We start from the raw sequence: 25,031 nt of genomic DNA on the forward strand, positions 1-25,031 counted from the left end.
AACACACAACAAATAAACCACACACAGGTGAGACGCACACACAAACACACAACAAATAAACCACACACAGGTGAGACACACACACAAACACACAACAAATAAACCACACACAGGTGAGACGACACACACACAAACACACAACAAATAAACCACACACAGGTGAGACGCACACACACCTGACACACAACAAATAAACCACACACAGGTGAGACGCACACACACACAAAACACACACACAATAAACCACACACAGGTGAGACACACACACACACAACAAACACACACACACACATAAACCACACACAGGTGAGACGCACACACACACACACAAACACACACAACACACATAAACCACAACACACAGGTGAGACACACACACACACAACACACACAACAAAATAAACCACACACAGGTGAGAGACGCACACACAACACACAACAAATAAACCACACACAGGTGAGACACGCACACACACCAACACACAACACACAACAAATAAACCACACACACACACAAACACACACACACACAAATAAACCACACACAGGTGAGACACACACACAAACACACAACAAATAAACCACACACAGGTGAGACGCACACACACCTGACACACAACAAATAAACCACACACAGGTGAGACGCACACACACCTGACACACAACAAATAAACCACACACAGGTGAGACGCACACACACCTGACACACAACAAATAAACCACACACAGGTGAGACGCACACACAAACACACAACAAATAAACCACACACAGGTGAGACGCACACACAAACACACAACAAATAAACCACACACAGGTGAGACGCACACACACAAACACACAACAAATAAACCACACACAGGTGAGACGCACACACACACACACACACAACACAATAAACACACACACAGGTGAGACGCACACACACACTGACACACAACAAATAAACCACACACAGGTGAGACGCACACACACACACAAACACACACACAAATAAACCACACACAGGTGAGACGCACACACACAACATAAACCACACACAGGTGGAGACGCACACACAACAACACAAACACACCACACAGGTGAGACGCACACACACACACAACACAACACACACAAAAACCACACACAGGTGAGACGCACACACACACACACAACAAATAAACCACACACAGGTGAGACACACACACAAACACACAACAAATAAACCACACACAGGTGAGACACACACACAAACACACAACAAATAAACCACACACAGGTGAGACGCACACACACAAGACACACAACAAATAAACCACACACAGGTGAGACACACACACACACACAACAAATAAACCACACACAGGTGAGACACACACACACACAACAGGTGAGACACACACACACACACATAAACACACACACAACACACAACAAATAAACCACACACAGGTGAGACGCACACACAAACACACAACAAATAAACCACACACAGGTGAGACGCACACAGAGTCGGGGAGTGGACCTGGGTTCGTTCTGGTGTTTCTGGTAGAACTGAAGCAGCTTCTTGAAGTTTCCTGAAGTTTCCCCAGTGATCGTGACACTGAAATAATCGACCATTTACAGACGTCAGAGTGAAAGTGAGTCAGACCCTCGTTAACCTCCACCTCTGACAGAGTTTTCAGATCGACAGAATCGAGCCGGTGCCAGTTCCCGCACCTAGTCTCAAACCAACTGATGTGTTCTCGCTGAAAATCTGAGCGTTTGGGACCCGAAAAAGTAAAACTTGTTTTTTCCCAGTGAATTGTGAGGACAGAGTGGACGTGCGCAGGTTCATCAGGTCACACACGGGAAAATAAACCAAGAAAACCTGTGTGAAACATGGAGGAGAAATCAAGAGACAGAAGATTGAGCCGTGGTCAGAGGATGAGAACAAATATTTACTGTATCTGTGTTCGACCAGTGAGGTTCTCCACAACACAGCAGATGTTCCTCCACAGCAGATGTTCCTCCACAGCAGATGTTCCTCCACAGCAGATGTTCCTCCACAGCAGATGTTCCTCCACAGCAGATGTTCCTCCACACAGCGATTTCCTCCACAGCAGATGTTCCTCCACAGCAGATGTTCCTCCACAGCAGATGTTCACAGCAGATGTTCCTCCACAGACAGATGTTTGTTCACAGCAGATGTTCGTCCACAGCACAGCAGATGTTCGTCCACAGCAGATGTTTGCCCACAGCAGATGTTTCTCCACAGACAGATGTTGGTGCAGATAAATCATGATTTATCTGAGTCCAAACTCTCGTTGGTGTCGATGGTTTGATCCATGATTGTTCTTTTCCTCTTTCGTACGACCTTGTTTTTATTTGATGATCGTCCTGGGTTCATTTAAACTGTTTGAATGTGGCTCGTTCACTGGTGGAACTGGTGCGGGAACCGACAGACCAACCTGAAAACTGCTACTGTGAAAGTGAAAGTGAAAGTGAGTCAGACCCTCGTTAACCTCCGCCTCTGTGAACATCAGCACAGATCAGTTTGGTTCTTTCTTCTCCGGTTCTGTGCGTGTATAAATCCATGTGGTTTGTTCTTCCAGATCCGTCCCTCCGCCCCGTGACCCCTGACCCCTCGTGTTCCCCCGTGACCTCCGACCCCTCGTGCTCCCCCGTGACCTCTGACCCCTCGTGTTGCCCCGTGGTCCCGGGGCAGGAGACGCTCATCGAGATCTGCAAAGGACGATCGGGACTCGGACTGAGCATCGTCGGAGGAACAGACACACAACTGGTACGGTTAATATTCACCGACTAACGAGATAACGAGATAACGAGGTAACGAGGTAATAGTACTGATATTACTGTGAAGATTGAAGAGTAAAGATTATTGGCCTGTGAAATGTTTTTTTTAAGTCTTGGTCTTGGCCCTTGACTCGTTTTCACACCTGATAAAAACCCACGTACAATTTAATTTCATTTATTTCTTTGTTTGAGCAGGTACAACAAAATTCTAAAACAATAACAAAATTTGTGATATAAACATGAACATATTTGGGACCTGGTGCTCAAAAGGAGGAGGACTGGAGTCCTACCCCAATTGTTTTACATAATCACGTGGTTCACTTTCTTTTTTTTTTTATCACCTTTGAAGTGCTTACCTGTCATTTGCCAAAAAAAAAAATATATATATACCCACATATATACAAAAACATATCCACATATACTTACATACATATGCAAGTACACACACTTGTACACACATATGTACATACATACATACATATACACATAGATATCAGTAGATATACTCACATACACACATATACATGTCAACATATACACACATGCAGAAACATTTCTGTTTGTAGTCGCACAAACTAATAATAATGTTAATCTAGGCACAAAGTTTATTGTTTTTGATCGTACAAAATAAACAGTAATGAGAATGAACGTCCAAAACCCAGTGATGAAGCTTTTCTAAACCTGTGTGTGTGTGTGTGTGTGTGTGTGTGTGTGTGTCCGTGTTGTGTGTGTGTGTGTTTGTGTGTGTGTGTGTGTCTGTTGTGTGTGTGTGTCTGTGTGTGTGTGTGTGTGTCTGTGTTGTGTGTGTGTGTCTGTGTGTGTTGTGTGTGTGTGTGTGTGTGTGTCTGTGTGTGTCTGTGTGTGTCTGTGTGTGTGTGTCTGTGTGTGTGTGTGTGTGTGTCTGTTTGTGTGTGTGTGTGTGTTGTGTGTGTGTGTGTCTGTGTGTGTGTTTTGTGTGTGTGTGTGTCTGTGTGTGTCTGTTGTGTGTGTGTTGTGTGTGTCTGTGTGTGTCTGTGTGTGTCTGTGTGTGTCTTTGTGTGTGTGTGTGTGTGTCTGTTTGTGTGTGTGTGTTTGTGTCAGAACGCCATCGTGATCCATGAGGTTTACCAGGAGGGGGCAGCAGCGAGAGACGGGAGGCTTTGGGCCGGAGACCAGATCCTGGAGGTGAGAAACATGAAGAAATATCTGACCAGGACCAGGACCAGGACCAGGACCAGGATCTGTTGTGTCATGCTCTCCTCTCTTTCCTTTTCTTCTCTCTCCTCGTCTCCACTTCTTCACCTGCACTGAACTTAAAATTTAAACACACACTGGGGAAACACTCAGGCTCTGGAGTGTTTGACTTTACTTTTTTTTTCCCCCCATCGGCCACATCAACAGTGAAATAAAACAAAATAATAATAATAAAAACATTTTTACAGTTTGTGCAAAAAACAAACAAACAAACAAAAAAAATTTTTTTGAGGCATTGGCGCAAAAAAAAAAAAAAAAAGCAAATGGAGCCCAATTTTTATTTTATTTAATTGTATTTTTTTGCCGCTCAGGGCTTCCGTACAATTTTCTTCTTTAGCTAAACACACTCTCTCCTCCTCTCATCCCTCTCTTCTCTCCTCCTCTCATCCCTCTCTTCTCTCCTCCTCACTCTTTTCCTCCTCTCCTCTTCTTCTCTCATCCATCTCTACTCTTCCCTCTTTCTTTAAATAAACAGCATCTCTCTGTTTTCACTTCTCTACTCTCCTCTTCTCCTCCTCTCATCCCTCTTTCCTCTCTCCTCTCCTCCTCCAGGTGAACGGCGTGTCTCTCCTCCTCCTCTCATCCCTCTCTTCCTCTCCTCCTCCTCCAGGTGAACGGCGTGTCTCTCCTCCTCCTCATCCCTCTCTTCCTCTCCTCCTCCTGCAGGTGAACGGCGTGTCTCTCCTCCTCTCATTCCCTCTCTTCCTCTCCTCCTCCTGCAGGTGAACGGCGTGTCTCTCCTCCTCCTCTCATCCCTCTCTTCCTCTCCTCCTCCTCCAGGTGAACGGCGTGTCTCTCCTCCTCTCATCCCTCTCTTCCTCTCCTCCTCCTCCAGGTGAACGGCGTGTCTCTCCTCCTCCTCTCATCCCCTCTCTCCCTCTCCTCCTCCTGCAGGTGACGGCGTGGTCTCCTCCTCCTCCTCTCATCCCTCTCTTCTCTCCTCCTCCTCCAGGTGAACGGCGTGTCTCTCCTCCTCCTCTCATCCCTCTCCTTCCTCTCCTCCTCCTGCAGGTGAACGGCGTGTCTCTCCTCCTCTCATCCCTCTCTTCCTCTCCTCCTCCTGCAGGTGAACGGCGTGTCTCTCCTCCTCCTCTCATCCCTCTCTTTCCTCTCCTCCTCCTCTGAACGGCGTGTCTCTCCTCCTCCTCTCATCTCTCTCTCTTCCTCTCCTCCTGCAGGTGAACGGCGTGTCTCTCCTCCTCCTCTCATCCCTCTCTTCCTCTCCTCCTCCTGCAGGTGAACGGCGTGTCTCTCCTCCTCTCATCCCTCTCTCTCCTCTCCTCCTGCAGGTGAACGGCGTCTCCTCCTCCTCCTCTCATCCCTCTCTTCCTCTCCTCCTCCTGCAGGTGAACGGCGTGTCTCTCCTCCTCCTCTCATCCTCTCTCCTCCTCTCCTCCTCCTGCCAGGTGAACGGCGTGTCTCTCTCCTCCTCTCATCCCTCTCTCTTCCTCTCCTCCTGCAGGTGAACGGTGTCTCTCCTCTCCTCTCATCCTCTCTTCCTCTCCTCCTCCAGGTGAACGGCGTGTCTCTCCTCCTCCTCTCATCCCTCTCTTCCTCTCCTCCTCCAGGTGACGGCGTGTCTCTCTCCTCCTCTCATCCCTCTCTTCCTCTCCTCCTCCTGCAGGTGAACGGCGTGTCTCTCCTCCTCTCATCCCTCTCTTCCTCTCCTCCTCCAGGTGAACGGCGTGTCTCTCCTCCTCCTCTCATCCCTCTCTTCCTCTCCTCCTCCTCCAGGTGAACGGCGTGTCTCTCCTCCTCTCATCCCTCTCTTCCTCTCCTCCTCCTGCAGGTGAACGGCGTGTCTCTCCTCCTCCTCTCATCCCTCTCTTCCTCTCCTCCTCCTGCAGGTGAACGGCGTGTCTCTCCTCCTCTCATCCCTCTCTTCCTCTCCTCCTCCTGCAGGTGAACGGCGTGTCTCTCCTCCTCTCATCCCCTCTCTTCCTCTCCTCCTCCTGCAGGTGAACGGCGTGTCTCTCCTCCTCTCATCCCTCTCTTCCTCTCCTCCTCCTGCAGGTGAACGGCGTGTCTCTCCTCCTCCTTCATCCCTCCTTTCCTCTCCCTCCTTTTCTCCTCCTCCTCTCATCCCTCTCTTCCTCTCCTCCTCCTGCAGGTGAACGGCGTGTCTCTCCTCCTCTCATCCCTCTCTTCCTCTCCTCCTCCTCCAGGTGAACGGCGTGTCTCTCCGTTCTTCGTCTCACGAGGAGGCCATCTCTCTTCTGCGTCAGACTCCGTGTCGTGTGCGTCTGAAGGTTCTGCGGGTCGAGTGTTCGGAGCAGAACCTGCAGCTGCTCACGGTCCAGCTGCACAAGAGGAGTGGGCGGGGCCTCGGACTCAGCATCGTCGGGAAGAGGCAAAGACGCACAACAAACACAACAAACACACACACACACACAAGCCACACGCACACTAACACACCCTCAAGATACACACAAGCGCACACAACAAACACACACAACACACACACACAACAAACACACACAACACACACAACAACACACACAACACACACAACAAAACACACACACACAACAAACAAACACACACAACACACACACACACAAACACACACAAACACACACAAACACACACAAACACACACAACAAACACACACTAACACACCTCAAGATACACACAACACACACAACAAACACACACAACACACACAACAAACACACACAACAAACAAACACACACACAAACACACACAACACACACTAACACACCCTCAAGATACACACAAGCGCACACAACAAACACACACAACACACACAACAAACACACACAACACACACACACAACAAACACACACAACAACAAACACACACAACACACACAACAAACACACACAACAAACACACACAACACACAACACACAACACAAACACACACACAAACACACACACAACACACACACACAACACACACATAACAAACAAACACAACAACACACACAACAACACAACACACACACAAACACACACTAACACACCCTCAAGATACACACAAGCACACACAACAAACACACACAACACACACAACAAACACACACAACACACACAACAAACACACACAACAAACACACACAAACACACTAACACACCCTCAAGATACACACAAGCACACACAAACACACACAACAAACACACACAACAAACAAACACACACAACAAACACACACAAACACACTAACACACCCTCAAGATACACACAAGCACACACAAACACACACAACAAACACACACAACAAACAAACACACACAACAAACACACACAAACACACTAACACACCCTCAAGATACACACAAGCACACACAAACACACACAACACACACAACAAACACACACAACAAACAAACACACACAACAAACACACACACACACAACAACTACACACACCTCAAGATACACACAAGCACACACAAACACACACAACAAACACACACAACACACACAACAAACACACAAGATACACACAAGATACACACAATACACACACACACAAGCCACACGCACACTAACACACCCTCAAGATACACACAAACACACACAACAAACACACACAACACAAACACAAACACACACAACAAACACAAAACACACACAACAAACACACACAACAAACACACACAACAAACACAAAACACACAACAACAACACACAAACACACACAACAACACACACAACAAACACACACAACACACACACAACAACACACACAACAAACACACACAACAAACAAACACAACAAACACACACACAACAAACACACAACAAACACACACAACAACACACACAACACACACAAACAACACAAAACACACACAACAACACACACAACAAACACACACACAAACACACACACAACAAACACACACAACAAACACACACAACAAACACACACACACACACACAACACAACACAACACACAACACACAACACAACACACACACACAACACAAACACACAAAACACAACACACAACACACACACAACACAACACAAACACACAACACACAACACACACAACACACACAACAAACACACACACCACAAACAACACAACACAACAAACAAACAAACACACACAACAACAAACACACACAACAACAAACACACACACACAAACACACACACAACAAACACACACACACAAACAAACACACACAACAAACACACACACACACAACAACACAAACACACACACACACAAACAAACACACACACACACAAACACACACAACAAACACACACACAACACACACACACACACACAACACAACAAACACACACAACACACACAACAACACAACACAACAAACAACACAACACAACAAACAAACACACACAAACACACACAACAAACACACACACACACACACACACACACACACACACACAACACACACACACACACAACAAACACACAACAAACACACAACAACACACAACAAACACACACACACACACACAACACACAACAACACACACACAAACAACACACACACAACAAACACAACAAACACAACAACACACAACAACACACACAACAAACACACACACACACACAACAAACACACACAACACAACAACACACACACACACAACACACACACACACACACAACACACACACAAACACACACAAAACAACACACAAGCACACACAACAAACACAACACAAACACAACACAACACACACACAACACACACAACAACACAACACACAACAAAACAAACAACACACACACAAACACACACAAACACACTAACACACCCTCAAGATACACACAAGCACACACAAACACACACAACAAACACACACAACAAACACACACAACAAACACACACAACACACACAACAAACACACAAGATACACACAAGATACACACAATACACACACACACAAGCCACACACACACACTAACACACCTCAAACACACAAACACACACAACACACACACACAAAACACACACAACAAACACACACACAACAAACACACACAACAAACACACACAACAAACACACACACAAACACACACAACACACACACACACAACACACACACACACACAACACACACACACACAACACACACACACACACAACAAACACACACACACACAACACAACACAACACACACAACACACACACAAGATACAGACACAGAAACACAGAAACACACAAACACACACATGCAAGATACACATAAACACAGTGAGTAACAGTGACAGAGAGGGTCATTAGGTGTGTGCAGGTGTACCCAGGTGTACCCAGGTGTGTGCAGGGGTGCCCAGGTGTACCCAGGTGTGTGCACGTGTATCCAGGTGTATCCAGGTGTACCCAGGTGTGTGCAGGTGTATCCAGGTGTACCCAGGTGTACCCAGGTGTGTGCAGGTGTATCCAGGTGTACCCAGGTGTACCCAGGTGTGTGCAGGTGTATCCAGGTGTATGTAGGTGTATGTACCCAGGTGTACCCCAGGTGTATCCAGGTGTACCCAGGTGTACCCAGGTGTGTGCAGGTGTATCCAGGTGTATCCAGGTGTATGTACCCAGGTGTGTGCAGGTGTATCCAGGTGTATCCAGGTGTATCCAGGTGTACCCAGGTGTGTGCAGGTGTATCCAGGTGTACCCAGGTGTGTGCAGGTGTATCCAGGTGTATCCAGGTGTACCCAGGTGTGTGCAGGTGTATCCAGGTGTATCCAGGTGTGCCCAGGTGTGTGCAGGTGTATCCAGGTGTACCCAGGTGTGTGCAGGTGTATCCAGGTGTATCCAGGTGTGTGCCCAGGTGTGTGCAGGTGTATCCAGGTGTACCCAGGTGTACCCAGGTGTGTGCAGGTGTATCCAGGTGTACCCAGGTGTACCCAGGTGTACCCAGGTGTGCGCAGGTGTGTGCAGGTGTACCCAGGTGTACCCAGGTGTGCGCAGGTGTGTGCAGGTGTACCCAGGTGTACCCAGGTGTGCGCAGGTGTAGGTGTGTGTGTACCAGGTGTACCCAGGTGTGTGCAGGTGTATCCAGGTGTACCCAGGTGTACCCAGGTGTGCGCAGGTGTGTGCAGGTGTACCCAGGTGTGCCCAGGAGCCTGTTAAGGTGATTGTCCAAACAGAAAGTAGATAGAGCTTTGACTTTTCCAGATCCAGTGAATAAAATGTTTAAATAAACTCAGGTTGTTCTGTCCTGAAAATGTCACAGATAATCTCCTCCAGGTTAAACTGTGATTGTTTTTATTTATGGTTTCAGTTTCCATTTTCCAAAAAATATTTTAAGTCTTGGTCCTCAGCACACACAGACTCACAGTGAGGAAGCTGGTGTAGAAAATAGAATCAGTTTCCTCTGAACACATGAACCGGACTCAGGAACCACACGGTCCTTTAGGTCCAGACTCTGATGACGCACACTTCAGGTCAGTGACTCGTGTGTGTGTCTGTGTGTTTGTGTGTGTTCTTATGTGTGTGTGTTTTTCAGGAGCGGCAGTGGCGTGTTCATCTCGGAGGTGGTCAGAGGAGGCGCCGCGGAGCTGGACGGGCGTCTGATGCAGGGAGACCAGATCCTGTCTGTGAACGAGGAGGACACGAGGAGCTCCACGCAGGAAACCGTCGCCGCCATGTTGAAGGTGAAACCTCCAAAGACACAACAACAAACAGAAACACTCTAGATTCAGAACGTGTGAAAACTAAACACACAGATGTGACGCTTGACGCATTCATCCACCTACACGTTAACAACAAGCCACAAATGTAGACAAATGTTCTTCTCGTCATACAAAAATTGTTAATGAACTCTGTGTGACTGAAGTGAAGCACATCTCCACTCACCACAAAACACCACCACCAAAAACCTGGTCCTTCTCCTTCTCAATCTCCTCCTTAAAACAAGTCAGTTGTTCATGTTGTGGCTCCGGTACGAGAGGAACTTTAAAATCTCCAGGTGCTCGATGCTGCGTCCATGTTTGGACAACTTGTGTAAACACAGAGACGCTCGCTGCGGTTGACGTCGTCGTGTCTCCAGTGTCACATGTGGGACACTTTTGGACCGTTTACTGTTCACACTGGAGTCACATACAAGCCACATTTAACTGGAAATGTGAACGACCTCGAAAAAACATCGGATTTCACAAAAAAATCTGAATTGAGCGTTAAGCTGCAGTATGAACGTAGACTAAATGTAATGTTTGTGCTGGTTTGAGTTTCAGGAGCAGATCAGATACAAACAGTTTGTAACACGTCTGTTCTTCTAACACAGAGCTCCTGTTGGACTCTCGATTTCACTCCACTATTCGATTATTTGTTCGTCTTCAGACAGTAAAATAGTTCTTCTGTGTCATAGACTCCAGTTTTGTCCTTTCACACCAAACAATTTTGATCCAGCTGATGTTTATCCAAGGCTTCTGCGCACAGCGGGTTCCTCTGCTCGAGGAGGAAGAAGCTCTCTGACACGCCAGACCTCTCTGAAGCGAGGCCGAGACTACCTCATGGAGTAGTAGTCTCCACCACGGACAGAGCAAGCCAGTCCCTTTCCGTCCAAGCAGAAGCCAACCTCCGGCGAGCTCGGACTTGCGAATCTACAATCCTGACCCCCGTCACACCCCTGATCCTGATCGTGTCGACCCGGTGCACACAGGTGGACCTCAGATGTTGGTCTCAGATGAAGCGGTGCAGGTCTAAGTCCACACGGTCTCTGCAGGGAAACTCCCAGAGCCTCTTTAAATCAGTTCTGGTTCTTTTAGTCGCTCTATCGTGACTTGGAGCAGGTTTGGCCGCGGGTCGAGCTTTGCCCCTCGTCTTCTTCACTGTCCACAAACAGGAAATGACATCATGAGTTTCCCCTCCCATGATGCATCTGGAACAGTTGGTTTGGACCGACTGCCTCTGGTTTGGACCTGAGTTGGCGTCTCACCAGAGCGACCGGAGTTTGGAGTTTGGTGCAGAGTCGAGCGACCGAGACCAGATCGTTTGATTTAGAACAGATCTGAGTGTGACTGAAACTTTTAACAAAAAACAAAACCAAACAAAACCAACACAACTAAAAGCTTCTGGATTCAGTGGAACATTTGGTGCAACAACTGATGTCGGTCTGAAAGAACTAAAACACCTCTGTGAAACCTTTCTGTAAAACACACTAAACCTGATCTGAACGTGAGTAAAACCTCTGTCTGTCTGTGTGTGTGTGTGTGTGTGTGTGTGTCTCTGTGTGTGTGTGTGTCTCTGTGTGTGTGTGTGTCTCTGTGTGTGTGTGTGTCTGTGTGTGTGTCTCTGTGTGTGTGTCTGTCTCTGTGTGTGTGTGTCTGTGTGTGTGTGTGTGTGTGTGTGTGTGTGTGTGTCTCTGTGTGTGTGTGTGTGTCTGTGTGTGTGTGTGTCTGTGTGTGTGTGTGTGTGTCTGTGTGTGTGTCTCTGTGTGTGTGTGTGTGTGTGTGTGTCTGTGTGTGTGTGTGTGTGTGTGTCTGTGTGTGTGTCTGTGTGTGTGTGTTTGTTTTTGTGTGTGTGTTTTTGTGTGTGTGTGTGTGTGTGTCTCTGTGTGTGTGTTTTTGTGTGTGTGTGTCTCTCTGTGTGTGTGTTTGTGTGTGTGTGTGTGTTTTTGTGTGTGTGTGTGTTTGTTTGTGTGTGTGTGTGTGTTTGTGTGTGTGTGTGTGTCTCTGTGTGTGTGTTTTTTGTGTGTGTGTGTGTGTGTGTGTGTGTGTGTGTGTGTGTGTGTGTTTTTTGTGTGTTGTGTGTGTGTTTGTGTGTGTTGTGTGTGTGTTTGTGTGTGTGTTTTGTGTGTGTGTGTGTGTGTGTGTGTGTGTGTGTGTTGTGTGTGTGTGTGTGTGTGTGTGTTTGTGTGTGTGTGTGTTTTTGTGTGTGTGTTTGTGTGTCTCAGTGCGCCAGAGGAGCTGTTCTCCTGGAGGTCGGGCGACTCAAAGCGGCTTCGTGGATCTCCCCCAAAACCAACAAGAACCAGACCCAGATCCAGACCGAGACCTGCCCCCGAGTCTCTGCCACCACCCCGACCCCGACCCCGACCCCTGACCCCCCGTGACCCCCGTGACCCCCGACCCCGAGCCTCTGCCCCACGACAACAACAACAAACCCAACGACGTCACCTCCTCTGCACAGACCAACAGCCCAGGTACACACAGAGACCTGACACACACAGAGAGAGGACCTGACACACACAGAGGACCTGACACACACAGAGAGGACCTGACACACACAGAGAGGACCTGACACACACAGAGAGAGGACCTGACACACACAGAGAGAGACCTGACACACACAGAGAGAGGACCTGACACACACAGAGAGGACCTGACACACACAGAGAGGACCTGACACACACAGAGAGAGACCTGACACACACAGAGAGGACCTGACACACACAGAGAGGACCTGACACACACAGAGAGGACCTGACACACACAGAGAGAGGACCTGACACACACAGAGAGGACCTGACACACACGGGGAGGGACCTGACACACACGGGGAGGGACCTGACACACACAGGGAGGACCTGACACACACAGAGAGGGACCTGACACACACAGAGGACCTGACACACACAGAGAGGACCTGACACACACACCTGAGAGAGGACCTGACACACACAGAGAGGACCTGACACACAGAGAGGGACCTGACACACAGAGAGAGAGGACCTGACACACACACGGGGAGGGACCTGACACACACACAGGAGGGACCTGACACACACAGAGAGGACCTGACACACACAGAGAGGACCTGACACACACAGAGACCTGACACACAGAGAGAGGACCTGACACACACAGAGAGGACCTGACACACACAGAGAGGACCTGACACACACAGAGAGGACCTGACACACACAGAGAGGACCTGACACACACAGAGAGGACCTGACACACACAGAGAGGGACCTGACACACACAGAGAGGACCTGACACACACACAGAGAGGACCTGACACACACAGAGAGGACCTGACACACACACAGAGAGGGACCTGACACACACAGAGAGGGACCTGACACACACAGAGAGGACCTGACACACACAGAGAGGGACCTGACACACACAGAGAGGACCTGACACACACAGAGAGGGACCTGACACACACAGAGAGGACCTGACACACAGAGAGAGGACCTGACACACACAGAGAGAGGGACCTGACACACACAGAGAGGGACCTGACACACACAGAGAGGGACCTGACACACACACAGGAGAGGGACCTGACACACACACAGGAGGACCTGACACACACAGAGACCTGACACACAGAGAGGACCTGACACACACAGGAGACCTGGACCTGACACACACGAGAGGAACCTGACACACACAGAGAGGACCTGACACACACAGAGAGGACCTGACACACACAGAGAGAGGACCTGACACACACAGGAGGGACCTGACACACACACGGGGAGGGACCTGACACACACACGGGGAGGGACCTGACACACACAGAGGACCTGACACACACAGAGAGGACCTGACACACACAGAGAGGACCTGACACACACAGAGAGGACCTGACACACACACAGAGGGACCTGACACACACACAGGAGGGACCTGACACACACAGGAGGGACCTGACACACACGGAGAGGGACCTGACACACACGGGGAGGGACCTGACACACACACAGGAGGGACCTGACACACACAGAGAGGGACCTGACACACACAGGAGGGACCTGACACACACACAGGAGGGACCTGACACACACACAGGAGGGACCTGACACACACAGACCTGACACACACAGAGAGGACCTGACACACACAGGAGGAGGGACCTGACACACACACGGGGAGGGACCTGACACACACACGGGAGGACCTGACACACACACGGGGAGGGACCTGACACACACACAGAGGGAGGGACCTGACACACACGGGGAGGGACCTGACACACACACGGGAGGGACCTGAGACACACACGGGGAGGGACCTGACACACACACGGGGAGGGACCTGACACACACGGGGAGGGACCTGACACACACACAGGAGGGACCTGACACACACACAGGAGGGACCTGACACACACATGGGGAGGGACCTGACACACACACGGGGAGGACATGTGTGTTAAATGTTGTTTGTGTGTTTGTGTGACAGGTGAAGAGTCTGGCGTTCGCTCTGTGGACATCACACGGGTAAAAACACTAAATCTAATCTGCTCAAACCTCAAACCTCAAACCTGATCTGGACACAACTCAGGACTCAACCAGGACCGAGCCGGACTGAACTGGACCAGGACCGGACCAGGACCAGGACAGGACTCAAATCAGGAGCCACAGGGGACAAAACACTGTTGTTGTGTCTTTAGGCAAGACACTTCAACCACATTGCCTCACATGAAAGTGGAGTGTGTGTGTGTGTGTGTGTGTGTGTGTGTGTGTGTGTGTGTGTGTGTGTGTGTGTGTGTGGTGGTGGTGGGCCAGTGGTGCAGATTGACAGGCTTGCTCCTGTCAGTCTGCCCCAGGGCAGCTGTGGCACAACAGGCTCTGACCTGCACAGAGAGGAGAGAAAAGAGCAGTTTAAATAAAACCAACCATTCATTTATTATTCAATAATTATCAATTATTATTCATAACTAGTTCAGCTTTAGTCAGTGGTTCTACTCCTGGTCCTGGTCCTGGTCCTGGTTGAGTCCTGGTTTAGTCCTGGTCCGGTCCTGGTCCAGTCCTGGTCCTGGTCCTGGTCCTGGTCCTGGTCCAGTCCTGGTCCTGGTCCTGTTTGAGTCCTGGTCTGGTTCTGTTTCAGACTCAGAGGGACTCTCTGGGCGTGAGTGTGGCGGGGGGGCGGGGCAGTCCTCTGGGGGACGTCCCTTTGTTCATCGCCATGATCCAGGCCAACGGAGTCGCCGCCAAGTCCAAGAAACTCAAGGTACAAACTCACACTCTGTTACACACAGACCGACACAAGACCGACACGAGACCACAACAAGACCACAACAAGACCACAACGAGACCACAACGAACGAGACCACAACAAGACCACAAAGACCACAACAAGACCACAACAAGACCACAACGACCACAACAAGACCACAACGAGACCACAGACCACAAGAACCACAACAAGACCACAACGACCACAACAAGACCACAACGAGACCACAACAAGACCGACACAAGACCACAACGAGACCACAACGAGAACACACAAGAACACAAGACCACAACGAGACACAACGAGACACAAACGAGACCACAACAACGAGAACACAACGAGACCACAACAACACAACAAGACCACAACGAGACCACAACGAGACCACAACAAGAACACAACAAGAACACAACGAGACCACAACGAGAACACAACGAGACCACAACGAGACCACAACAAGACCACAACGAGACCACAACAAGAACACAACGAGACCACAACGAGACCACAACGAGACCACAACGAGAACACAACGAGAACACAAGACACAACAGACCACAACAAGAACACAACAAGACCACAACAAGACCACAACAAGACCACAACAAGAACACAACGAGAACACAACAAGAACACAACGAGACCACAACGAGACCACAACGAGACCACAACAAGAACACAACAAGACCACAAGACACAACGAGACACAACGAGACACAACAAGACCACAACGAGACCACAACGAGACCACAACGAGAACACAACGAGAACACAAGACCACAACAAGAACACAACAAGAACACAACAAGACCACAACAAGACCACAACAAGAACACAACGAGAACACAACAAGCACACAACACAACGAGACCACAACGAGACCACAACGAGACCACAACAAGAACACAACAAGACACACAAGACCACAACAAGACCGACACAATGAGACCACAACAAGACCGACACAAGACCACAACGAGACCACAACGAGACCACAACGAGACACAACGAGACACAACGAGACCACAACAAGACCACAACAAGACCACAACAAGAACACAACAAGACCACAACAAGACCACAACAAGACCACAACAAGACACACAACAAGACCACCACACGTGCGACACACGTGTGTGAGTATGAGACAGAATCACATAAAACCTGAGGAGGTTCTCTTTCCTTGTGTTTTATAGGATTGTCTTGTGTATTTTCAGGTTATAGATTGTATAGTGTTGTATATTGTTGTGTATTTTGTGTGTTTGTGTGTACTCTCAGGTTATATTGTTGTGTGTTTTTGTGTGTTTTGTGTGTTTGTGTGTACTTCAGGTGGGTGATCGGATCGTGAGCATAAACGGGCAGAGTGTGGATTCTCTGACTCACAGTGAAGTCGTGTCTCTGCTCAAAAACTCCTACGGAAACATCAACCTGCAGGTCAAAACTCACACAACAACAACACAAAACTCACCCAACAGAGGGTATTTACTCTGTGTGGTGTTACAGAGGGATATTTATTTATCTCTTTAACGTTCGTTCGTTCTTTCATTCTTTCTTTGGTTCTTCTTCTCTTGCAGGTTGTTGCAGACACAAACATTTCTGCGATCGCGTCTCACGTGGAGAGTTTGTCGAGCAGCTCGGCGCTCTCGTCCAACACGGAGACCAACGAACCCGAGTAAGACCCTGACCCTGACCCCTGACCTCTGACCCCTGACCTCTGACCCCTGACTGTTTCATCTTTATACAATCTTAATTTCTTTCCTTCATGTCTCAACTCTCCATGCTGGTTTTGTGTTTATATTTCCTGTTTGTGTTTATACTTCCTGTTTATCTTTCCTGTTTGTATTGTCATTTCCTGTCTGTATTTCCTGTTTGTGTTGACATTTCCTGTTTGTGTTAATACTTCCTGTTTGTGTTTATATTTCCTGTTTGTGTTGATACTTCCTGTTTGTGTTTATCTTTCCTGTTTGTGTTTACGCTTTCTGTTTGTGTTTATACTTTCTGTTTGTGTTGATACTTCCTGTTTGTGTTGATACTTCCTGTTTGTGTTTATATTTCCTGTTTATTGTTGATACTTCCTGTTTGTGTTGACATTTCCTGTTTGTGTTTATGCTTTCTGTTTGTGTTTATACTTTCTGTTTGTGTTTATACTTTCTGTTTGTGTTTATGCTTTCTGTTTGTGTTGATACTTTCTGTTTGTGTTGATACTTCCTGTTTGTGTTGATACTTCCTGTTTGTGTTTATGTTGTATTTCTGTTTGTGTTGACTTCTGTTTGTGTTTACTTTTCTGTTTGTGTTACTTCTGTTTGTGTTTACTTTCTGTTTGTGTTGATACTTTCTGTTTGTGTTGATACTTCCTGTTTGTGTTGATACTTCCTGTTTGTGTTTATACTTCCTGTTTGTGTTGATACTTCCTGTTTGTGTTGATACTTCCTGTTTGTGTTTACATTTCCTGTTTGTGTTCAGCTCTCCGCGCTGTAAAACCATCGTCCTGCAGAAAGGTTCTGAGGGTTTGGGCTTCAGTATCGTTGGAGGATTCGGGAGTCCACACGGAGACCTGCCCATCTACGTCAAGACCGTCTTCAGCAAGGTCTGGACCGGGACTGGGACTGGACCAGGACCGGGACCGGGACTGGACCAGGACCGGGACCAGGGAACTGGACCAGGACCGGGACCAGGACCGGGACCAGGACTAGACCAAAAACTGAATGACGCTAAATGCCCTATGCCCCGTGTGTGTTGTGGTCTGTGTGTGTTGTGACCCCTGTGTGTGTCGTGGTCTGTGTGTACAGGGCGCGGCGGCGTTGGAGGGGCATGTGTGTCGTGGTCAGTGTGTGTTCTGACCCCTGTGTGTGTCGTGGTCTGTGTGTACAGGGCGCGGCGGCGTTGGAGGGGCGTGTGTGTCGTGGTCAGTGTGTGTTGTGACCCCTGTGTGTGTCGTGGTCTGTGTGTACAGGGCGCGGCGGCGTTGGAGGGGCGTGTGTGTCGTGGTCTGTGTGTGTTCTGACCCCTGTGTGTGTCGTGGTCTGTGTGTACAGGGCGCGGCGGCGTTGGAGGGGCGTGTGTGTCGTGGTCTGTGTGTGTTCTGACCCCTGTGTGTGTCGTGGTCTGTGTGTACAGGGCGCGGCGGCGTTGGAGGGGCGTGTGTGTCGTGGTCTGTGTGTGTTCTGACCCCTGTGTGTGTCGTGGTCTGTGTGTACAGGGCGCGGCGGCGTTGGAGGGGCGTGTGTGTCGTGGTCAGTGTGTGTTCTGACCCCTGTGTGTGTCGTGGTCTGTGTGTACAGGGCGCGGCGGCGTTGGAGGGGCGTCTGCGTCGTGGTCTGTGTGTGTTCTGACCCCTGTGTGTGTCGTGGTCTGTGTGTACAGGGCGCGGCGGCGTTGGAGGGGCGTCTGCGTCGTGGGGATCAGATCGTTTCGGTGAACGGAGAAACTCTGACAGGAGCGAGTCACCAGGAGGCAGTGACTCTGCTCAAGAGACAGAAACCAGGAGAAGTCGTCCTGGAAGTCCTGTCCTGAGACCAAGACCGAGACCAGGACTGAGACTAAACCAGGATAAACCAAGACTAAACCAGGAGAGGTCATCCTGCAAGTCCTGTCCTGAGACCAAGACCAAGACTGAGATCAGGACCAGGACTGAAACTGGACTGGGACCAAGACTAAACCAAGACTAAACCAAAACTACACTAGGTGGTCTTGCAAGTCCACCTCTGGACTTCGTCCCAAGATCGGGACGGAGTCCAGAGGTGAGACCAGGACCGGGACTGGGGCCAGGACCGTGACTGAGGGACTGAGACCGGGACCGAGGGACTGAAACCAGAACTGAGACCAGGACTAAACCAGGACTAAACCAAGACTTAACTAGAACTAAACCAGGACAAATAAGGTATAAATAAGGTATAAACCTGGACTGAAACAGGACTAAACCAGGACTAAACAAGGACTAAACCAGAACTAAACCAGGACTTGGACTGGTCTTCACCTTTAAGCAAAAAAGTGAGATGAAAACAGAAGTGGAGTCGGGTTTGTCAAAGGGACGAGTCTGAGTCTGAGAGTTTGAGAGTTTTTGGTTTTTCCACAGAATCAAAACTCGACGACTCGACGGGAAAAATCCAACAAATGTCACGTTTAGTTTAGTTTAGTTTAAATCTGAAGTTCTGTCACATATTTGCACAATTTACTATGTTTTTTTTAAATGATCTGCACATTTTTATCACTGTTTTTGTCTAATTCATGAAATCTTACAGCACAAAAAACCGACAACACTTTAACTTTTCTCATTTATTTAAAACCACAATCTTACTTTTGAAGAAGATTCACAAGTGCCATCGTTATTTTGTTTTTTTCAGTTCTTCACCTTTTCTTCTAACTCCACTTTTTATGTAGATTTAAAAAAAAGTCTTCCACAGAAAAACCCGTTTCAAGTGGTGATAGAACCGTCGTGAAATGAGTCGCGCTCTGATTCTGTGCTCCGTCCCCGAAAACTTTCTAAATGTAAAAATCTGTTCTTTCGTCGTCTTTTTTCGTTTTAAAGGTGGTTGTCTTAAATGTTCCGCAGTGTGGCTTTAAACCCGTGACCTTCAGATTCTAGAGAACGATCCTTTACACTGTTTATTTGATTTAATTCAAGTTTATGATTTGTATTTTCTTCTTGAAGGTGCATCTTTTTCCTCTCTCTGTCCGAGCAGACGGATCAGGTGCTACGGAGTAAGAAGCTTTCAAAAATATTCGTGCACGTAGAATAGAAATCGGTGCATATTTGTCTGTAGTTGCGCATAAAATAAATATTTGTAAACTCTCCAATGAGTCCAGTCGTACATCAAATATATCGTGTGTATTTTATCCATCAGAATACGAATCGAAAAGTTACGACGTCAAGAATTAAAATCACGAAAAAGAAAATTTACGATTAAACTTTCATCAGTACGAACACGAATTCACAGACGGGACTTTACTGTCAAAAACACTTCATCACTTCACAGACTTTATTTATCGAGCAGAAGAAACATCGATCGACAAGTGGGTTCATTCAGATTTATTGTAAAAATGTGAACCGAACGCTGCTGAGACAAAACATTTTTACAATAAATCTGAATGAATCCACTTGTTGTTGTTCTGTTGTAGCTCCTTGTTGTGTCATTCCTCTGTTTTTACACTGATCCAAACTTAAACATGCACAGTCTTGATAGAGTCTTGATAAAGTCTTGACAAAGTCTTGATAAAGTTTTGATAGAGTCTTGATAGAGTCTTGATAGAGTCTTGATAGAGTCTTGATAAAGTCTTGACAAAGTCTTGATAAAGTTTTGATAGAGTCTTGATAGAGTCTTGATAGAGTCTTGATAGAGTCTTGATAGTCTTGATAAAGTCTTGACAAAGTCTTGATAAAGTTTGATAAAGTCTTGATAGAGTCTTGATAGAGTCTTGATAGAGTCTTGATAGTCTTGAGTCTTGATAAAGTTTTGATAGAGTCTTGATAGAGTCTTGATAAAGTCTTGATAGAGTCTTGACAAAGTCTTGATAAAGTCTTGATAGAGTCTTGATAGAGTCTTGATAAAGTCTTGATAAAGTCTTGGTAAAGTCTTGATAGAGTCTTGATAGAGTCTTGATAGAGTCTTGATAGAGTCTTGATAAAGTCTTGATAAAGTCTTGATAGTCTTGATAGAGTCTTGATAGAGTCTTGGTAAAGTCTTGATAAAGTCTTGATAAAGTCTTGATAAAGTCTTGATAGAGTCTTGATAAAGTCTTGATAGAGTCTTGGTAAAGTCTTGATAGAGTCTTGATAGAGTCTTGATAAAGTCTTGATAGAGTCTTGATAGAGTCTTGGTAAAGTCTTGATAGAGTCTTGGTAAAGTCTTGATAGAGTCTTGGTAAAGTCTTGATAAAGTCTTGATAGAGTCTTGATAGAGTCTTGATAGAGTCTTGGTAAAGTCTTGATAGAGTCTTTGTAAAGTCTTGATAGAGTCTTGGTAAAGTCTTGATAAAGTCTTGATAGAGTCTTGATAGAGTCTTGATAGAGTCTTGGTAAAGTCTTGATAGAGTCTTGATAGAGTCTTGATAAAGTCTTGATAGAGTCTTGGTAAAGTCTTGATAGAGTCTTGGTAAAGTCTTGATAGAGTCTTGGTAAAGTCTTGATAGAGTCTTGGTAAAGTCTTGATAGAGTCTTGGTAAAGTCTTGATAGAGTCTTGGTAAAGTCTTGATAGAGTCTTGGTAAAGTCCCGTCTGTGAATTCGTGTTCGTATTGATGAAAGTTTAATCGTAAATTTTCATTTGGTGATTGTAATTTCTTGACGTCGTAACTTTTCGATTCGTATTCTGTTGGATAAAAAACACACGATATATTTGATGTACGACTGGACTCATTCGAGTTTTTACAAATATTTATTTTATGCTCAACTACAGACAAACATGCAGCGATTTCCCAAATACGCACGGATCTATTCTATGATTATTCACGAATATTTCTGAAAGCTTCTTACTCCACAAGGCGCCTTCGTTCCCCGCGGTCCCTCCCTCTCGCGTTTGATCGAGATTCTTCCTCTGAGCCGCTGAAAATAAACAAATAAACGGACTGTAGAATCTGAAACGCAGCGACACGTGTCAGATCTGTGGAGAGGCGAGCCCACTCTTTTGTTTTGTTTCACAGGCCAATAATTGTGAGCAGCAGATTCAAGACACAAAACGACTCAACAGAACAAAAGTAAAACATTAAAAGTATAAAATCTTCATCTGTTTCTAAAGATTCTGTGAAAATTTGAGGTTATTTCAACAAGAACTGACAAAATTATTGGCCTGCGAAATTCTGCCAGATTTTTTGGACACCTTGTATTGTATTGAGCAATAAAAATGAAATAAAGTTGAGATTTTAAAACGTTTAATGTCGTACTGTGAAACGTCCCGGCAAAGCAATAAGTAAAAGTTCCAGAGTGTAGCTTTAAAGTTGGTCCGAGGTCGGGAGCAGTGTCCTGTCTCTGTTCTCTCCAAAAGTCAGATCCTTAAATGTTTTGTTTTAGTTTTTTTTTTGTCCTCGGATCATCTCTGTCACGTCTGAGAGCACAGAAGACGAGCGCGGACTACAAAATGATGTCACTTCCTGTTTGTTGTAGTCCTCTGATGTCATTTCCTGTTTTCGTGCATAGATTAGTTTTATTTTTATACGAGTCGCTCACACTGTTTTCACTGTTTTCACGTTTTCAGAGGTGAATCGTTTGTCTGTGAAACGTAGAAACGAAGGATTGTCAAATATTTTTCATGTAAAAGCCTCAGAATGTTTCGATTTAGAGTTTGACGTTTAGTAAAAAGAATTTCTGCTCAAATTTCCGTCTCCTGTTTTTGTTGTTGTTTTTTTTAATATTGTCAAGTTTTTATTTGAGGAATGCAGGAAAACTCGAAAAACAGATACAAAGCAAATAGATGGATCAAGAATTTCAGACTTCCGGTCATTGCTTAATCCATACTGGGAAGGATTTTCCGAAAATGTGTCTATTGTCAAAGTCGATCTTTTCAAGTCTTTTGAACCACATCACTTTTGTTTCTGGTTCTGATATTGTCATATTTTAGTTTTGGGATTCGGACGTCGTAATTGTTGTGGTTGTTGGATCCTAACAGCGGAAAATGATTCCAGAAATGTGTTTGTGAACTTCATAAATGCAAAAGTGAATCAGATGTGTGTGACTCAAACCTCCGTTCAAAATGTTTCTCTTCCCAACAGAATTGAAAAATAGTGAAAGGTGAAGGTGATGGGCAGGATTGATCCACAGGAAGAACCAAAAGGAAACATTTGGCAAAACAAAATCCTGATCTCTTGTTCAGCCTCGGTTACAAATTTAAAAAGTCAACACCAAAGTGAAAGTCTCCAACTGTTCACCAAGAAACACCTTCCACTGCAAAGACCAAGACGTGATGTTTGTGTAAAACCACAAGAACAAGAAAGTGCAGCTCAGTCTGTTTGTCTTCTGCTCCTCTCCATTAACAAACGGGATTTTGTTTTGTCGTGGCTCCACATACAAAATGTTCTCTGTAAACTCGGGATCATTTCTTAGTCAGACAAATGTTTCCTTTTTGGTTCTTCCTGTGGATCAATCCTGCCCATCACCTTCACCTTTCACTATTTTTCAATTCCGTTGGGAAGAGAAACAGTTTGAACGGAGGTTTGAGTCACACACATCTGATTCACTTTTGCATTTATGAAGTTCACAAACACATTTCTGGAATCATTTTCCGCTGTTTGGATCCAACAACCACAACAATTACGACGTCCGAATCCCAGAAACAAAAGTGATTTGGTTCAAAAGACTTGAAAAGATCGACTTTGACAATAGACACGTCCCACTGGGAAAACAAACATGGAGGTTTGATGTTCACTTTTTCAGAAAATCCTTCCCAGTATGAACTGTGTGACGACCAGAAGTCTGAGATTTGTGATGCATTTATAGCAGTAGTAGAAGTTGAATTTTAGTCTGTGTTTCCCTTTGCTCCAGTGTTGTGTTCAGTTCTCATGAGTCTGTTCTGATTATTTCTAAACGTCTGAGTCTTTAGTTTAAAAGAGACGACAGTAAATGCACTGGCAGGATTTAGAATGTTCCAAAACTATAATCCCAAACCATAATGTGAGTGGAAAGAGTTAACACTTCAGATTTACACTAAAACTATGATCAATTCTACATGTGTAGGTGCTGGAAAGTCATGGAAAATTCACTTTAGCTCATGAAAAAGTCATGTAAAAGTTTAGAAATGTTGTGGGGACCCTGCACAATATTTCTTCATTACAGCAACAGTCAGTGGTGGAGTTTGTAGTTTGGGGGCCCCTGGTGAACTTGAGTTTGGGCTCCTCACAATAATGAAACTTTTTTTAAATTTTTATATATATATATATTTTAATTTATATTTTTAATCTTATCTTTTTAAATATATTTTAATTTATATTTTAAATTTTATCTTTTTTTTATATATTTAAATTTATATTTTTAATCTTACCTTTTTTAATATATTTTAATTTATATTTTTTATCTTATCTTTTTTAATATATTTTAATTTATATTTTTAATCTTATCTTTTAAAATATATTTTAATTTATATTTTTTATCTTATCTTTTTTATATATTTTATTTTATGTTTTTATCTTATCTTTTTATATGTATTTTAATTTATTTTTTTATT

At 45.9% G+C, this 25,031-nt stretch overlaps 2 protein-coding genes across 2 annotated transcripts in view; one reads left to right on the plus strand and one right to left on the minus strand.

Moving 5' to 3' along the window:
- patj (PATJ crumbs cell polarity complex component) overlaps positions 1–20,644 on the plus strand; it is an 85,701-nt gene extending 65,057 nt beyond the window's left edge. Inside the window, exons 37-48 of the mRNA XM_055165276.1 lie at positions 2,575–2,762; positions 3,854–3,937; positions 6,172–6,356; positions 10,474–10,621; positions 12,862–12,996; positions 13,038–13,110; positions 15,104–15,141; positions 15,752–15,874; positions 17,210–17,314; positions 17,455–17,552; positions 18,344–18,467; positions 19,244–20,644. Of these exons, the coding sequence (XP_055021251.1) occupies positions 2,575–2,762; positions 3,854–3,937; positions 6,172–6,356; positions 10,474–10,621; positions 12,862–12,996; positions 13,038–13,110; positions 15,104–15,141; positions 15,752–15,874; positions 17,210–17,314; positions 17,455–17,552; positions 18,344–18,467; positions 19,244–19,393 (1,451 nt within the window). The 3' untranslated portion in view covers positions 19,394–20,644. The remainder of the gene's footprint in view (positions 1–2,574; positions 2,763–3,853; positions 3,938–6,171; positions 6,357–10,473; positions 10,622–12,861; positions 12,997–13,037; positions 13,111–15,103; positions 15,142–15,751; positions 15,875–17,209; positions 17,315–17,454; positions 17,553–18,343; positions 18,468–19,243) is intronic.
- LOC110168541 (zinc finger and SCAN domain-containing protein 2-like) overlaps positions 1–25,031 on the minus strand; it is a 126,925-nt gene that overhangs the window by 39,276 nt on the left and 62,618 nt on the right. The gene's annotated exons all lie outside the window — the stretch shown is intronic.

Source organism: Boleophthalmus pectinirostris, unplaced genomic scaffold (assembly GCF_026225935.1).
Source record: "Boleophthalmus pectinirostris isolate CB_2022bp ecotype Guang Dong unplaced genomic scaffold, ASM2622593v1 HiC_scaffold_7, whole genome shotgun sequence".
Classification (NCBI taxonomy): Eukaryota; Metazoa; Chordata; class Actinopteri; order Gobiiformes; family Gobiidae; genus Boleophthalmus; species Boleophthalmus pectinirostris.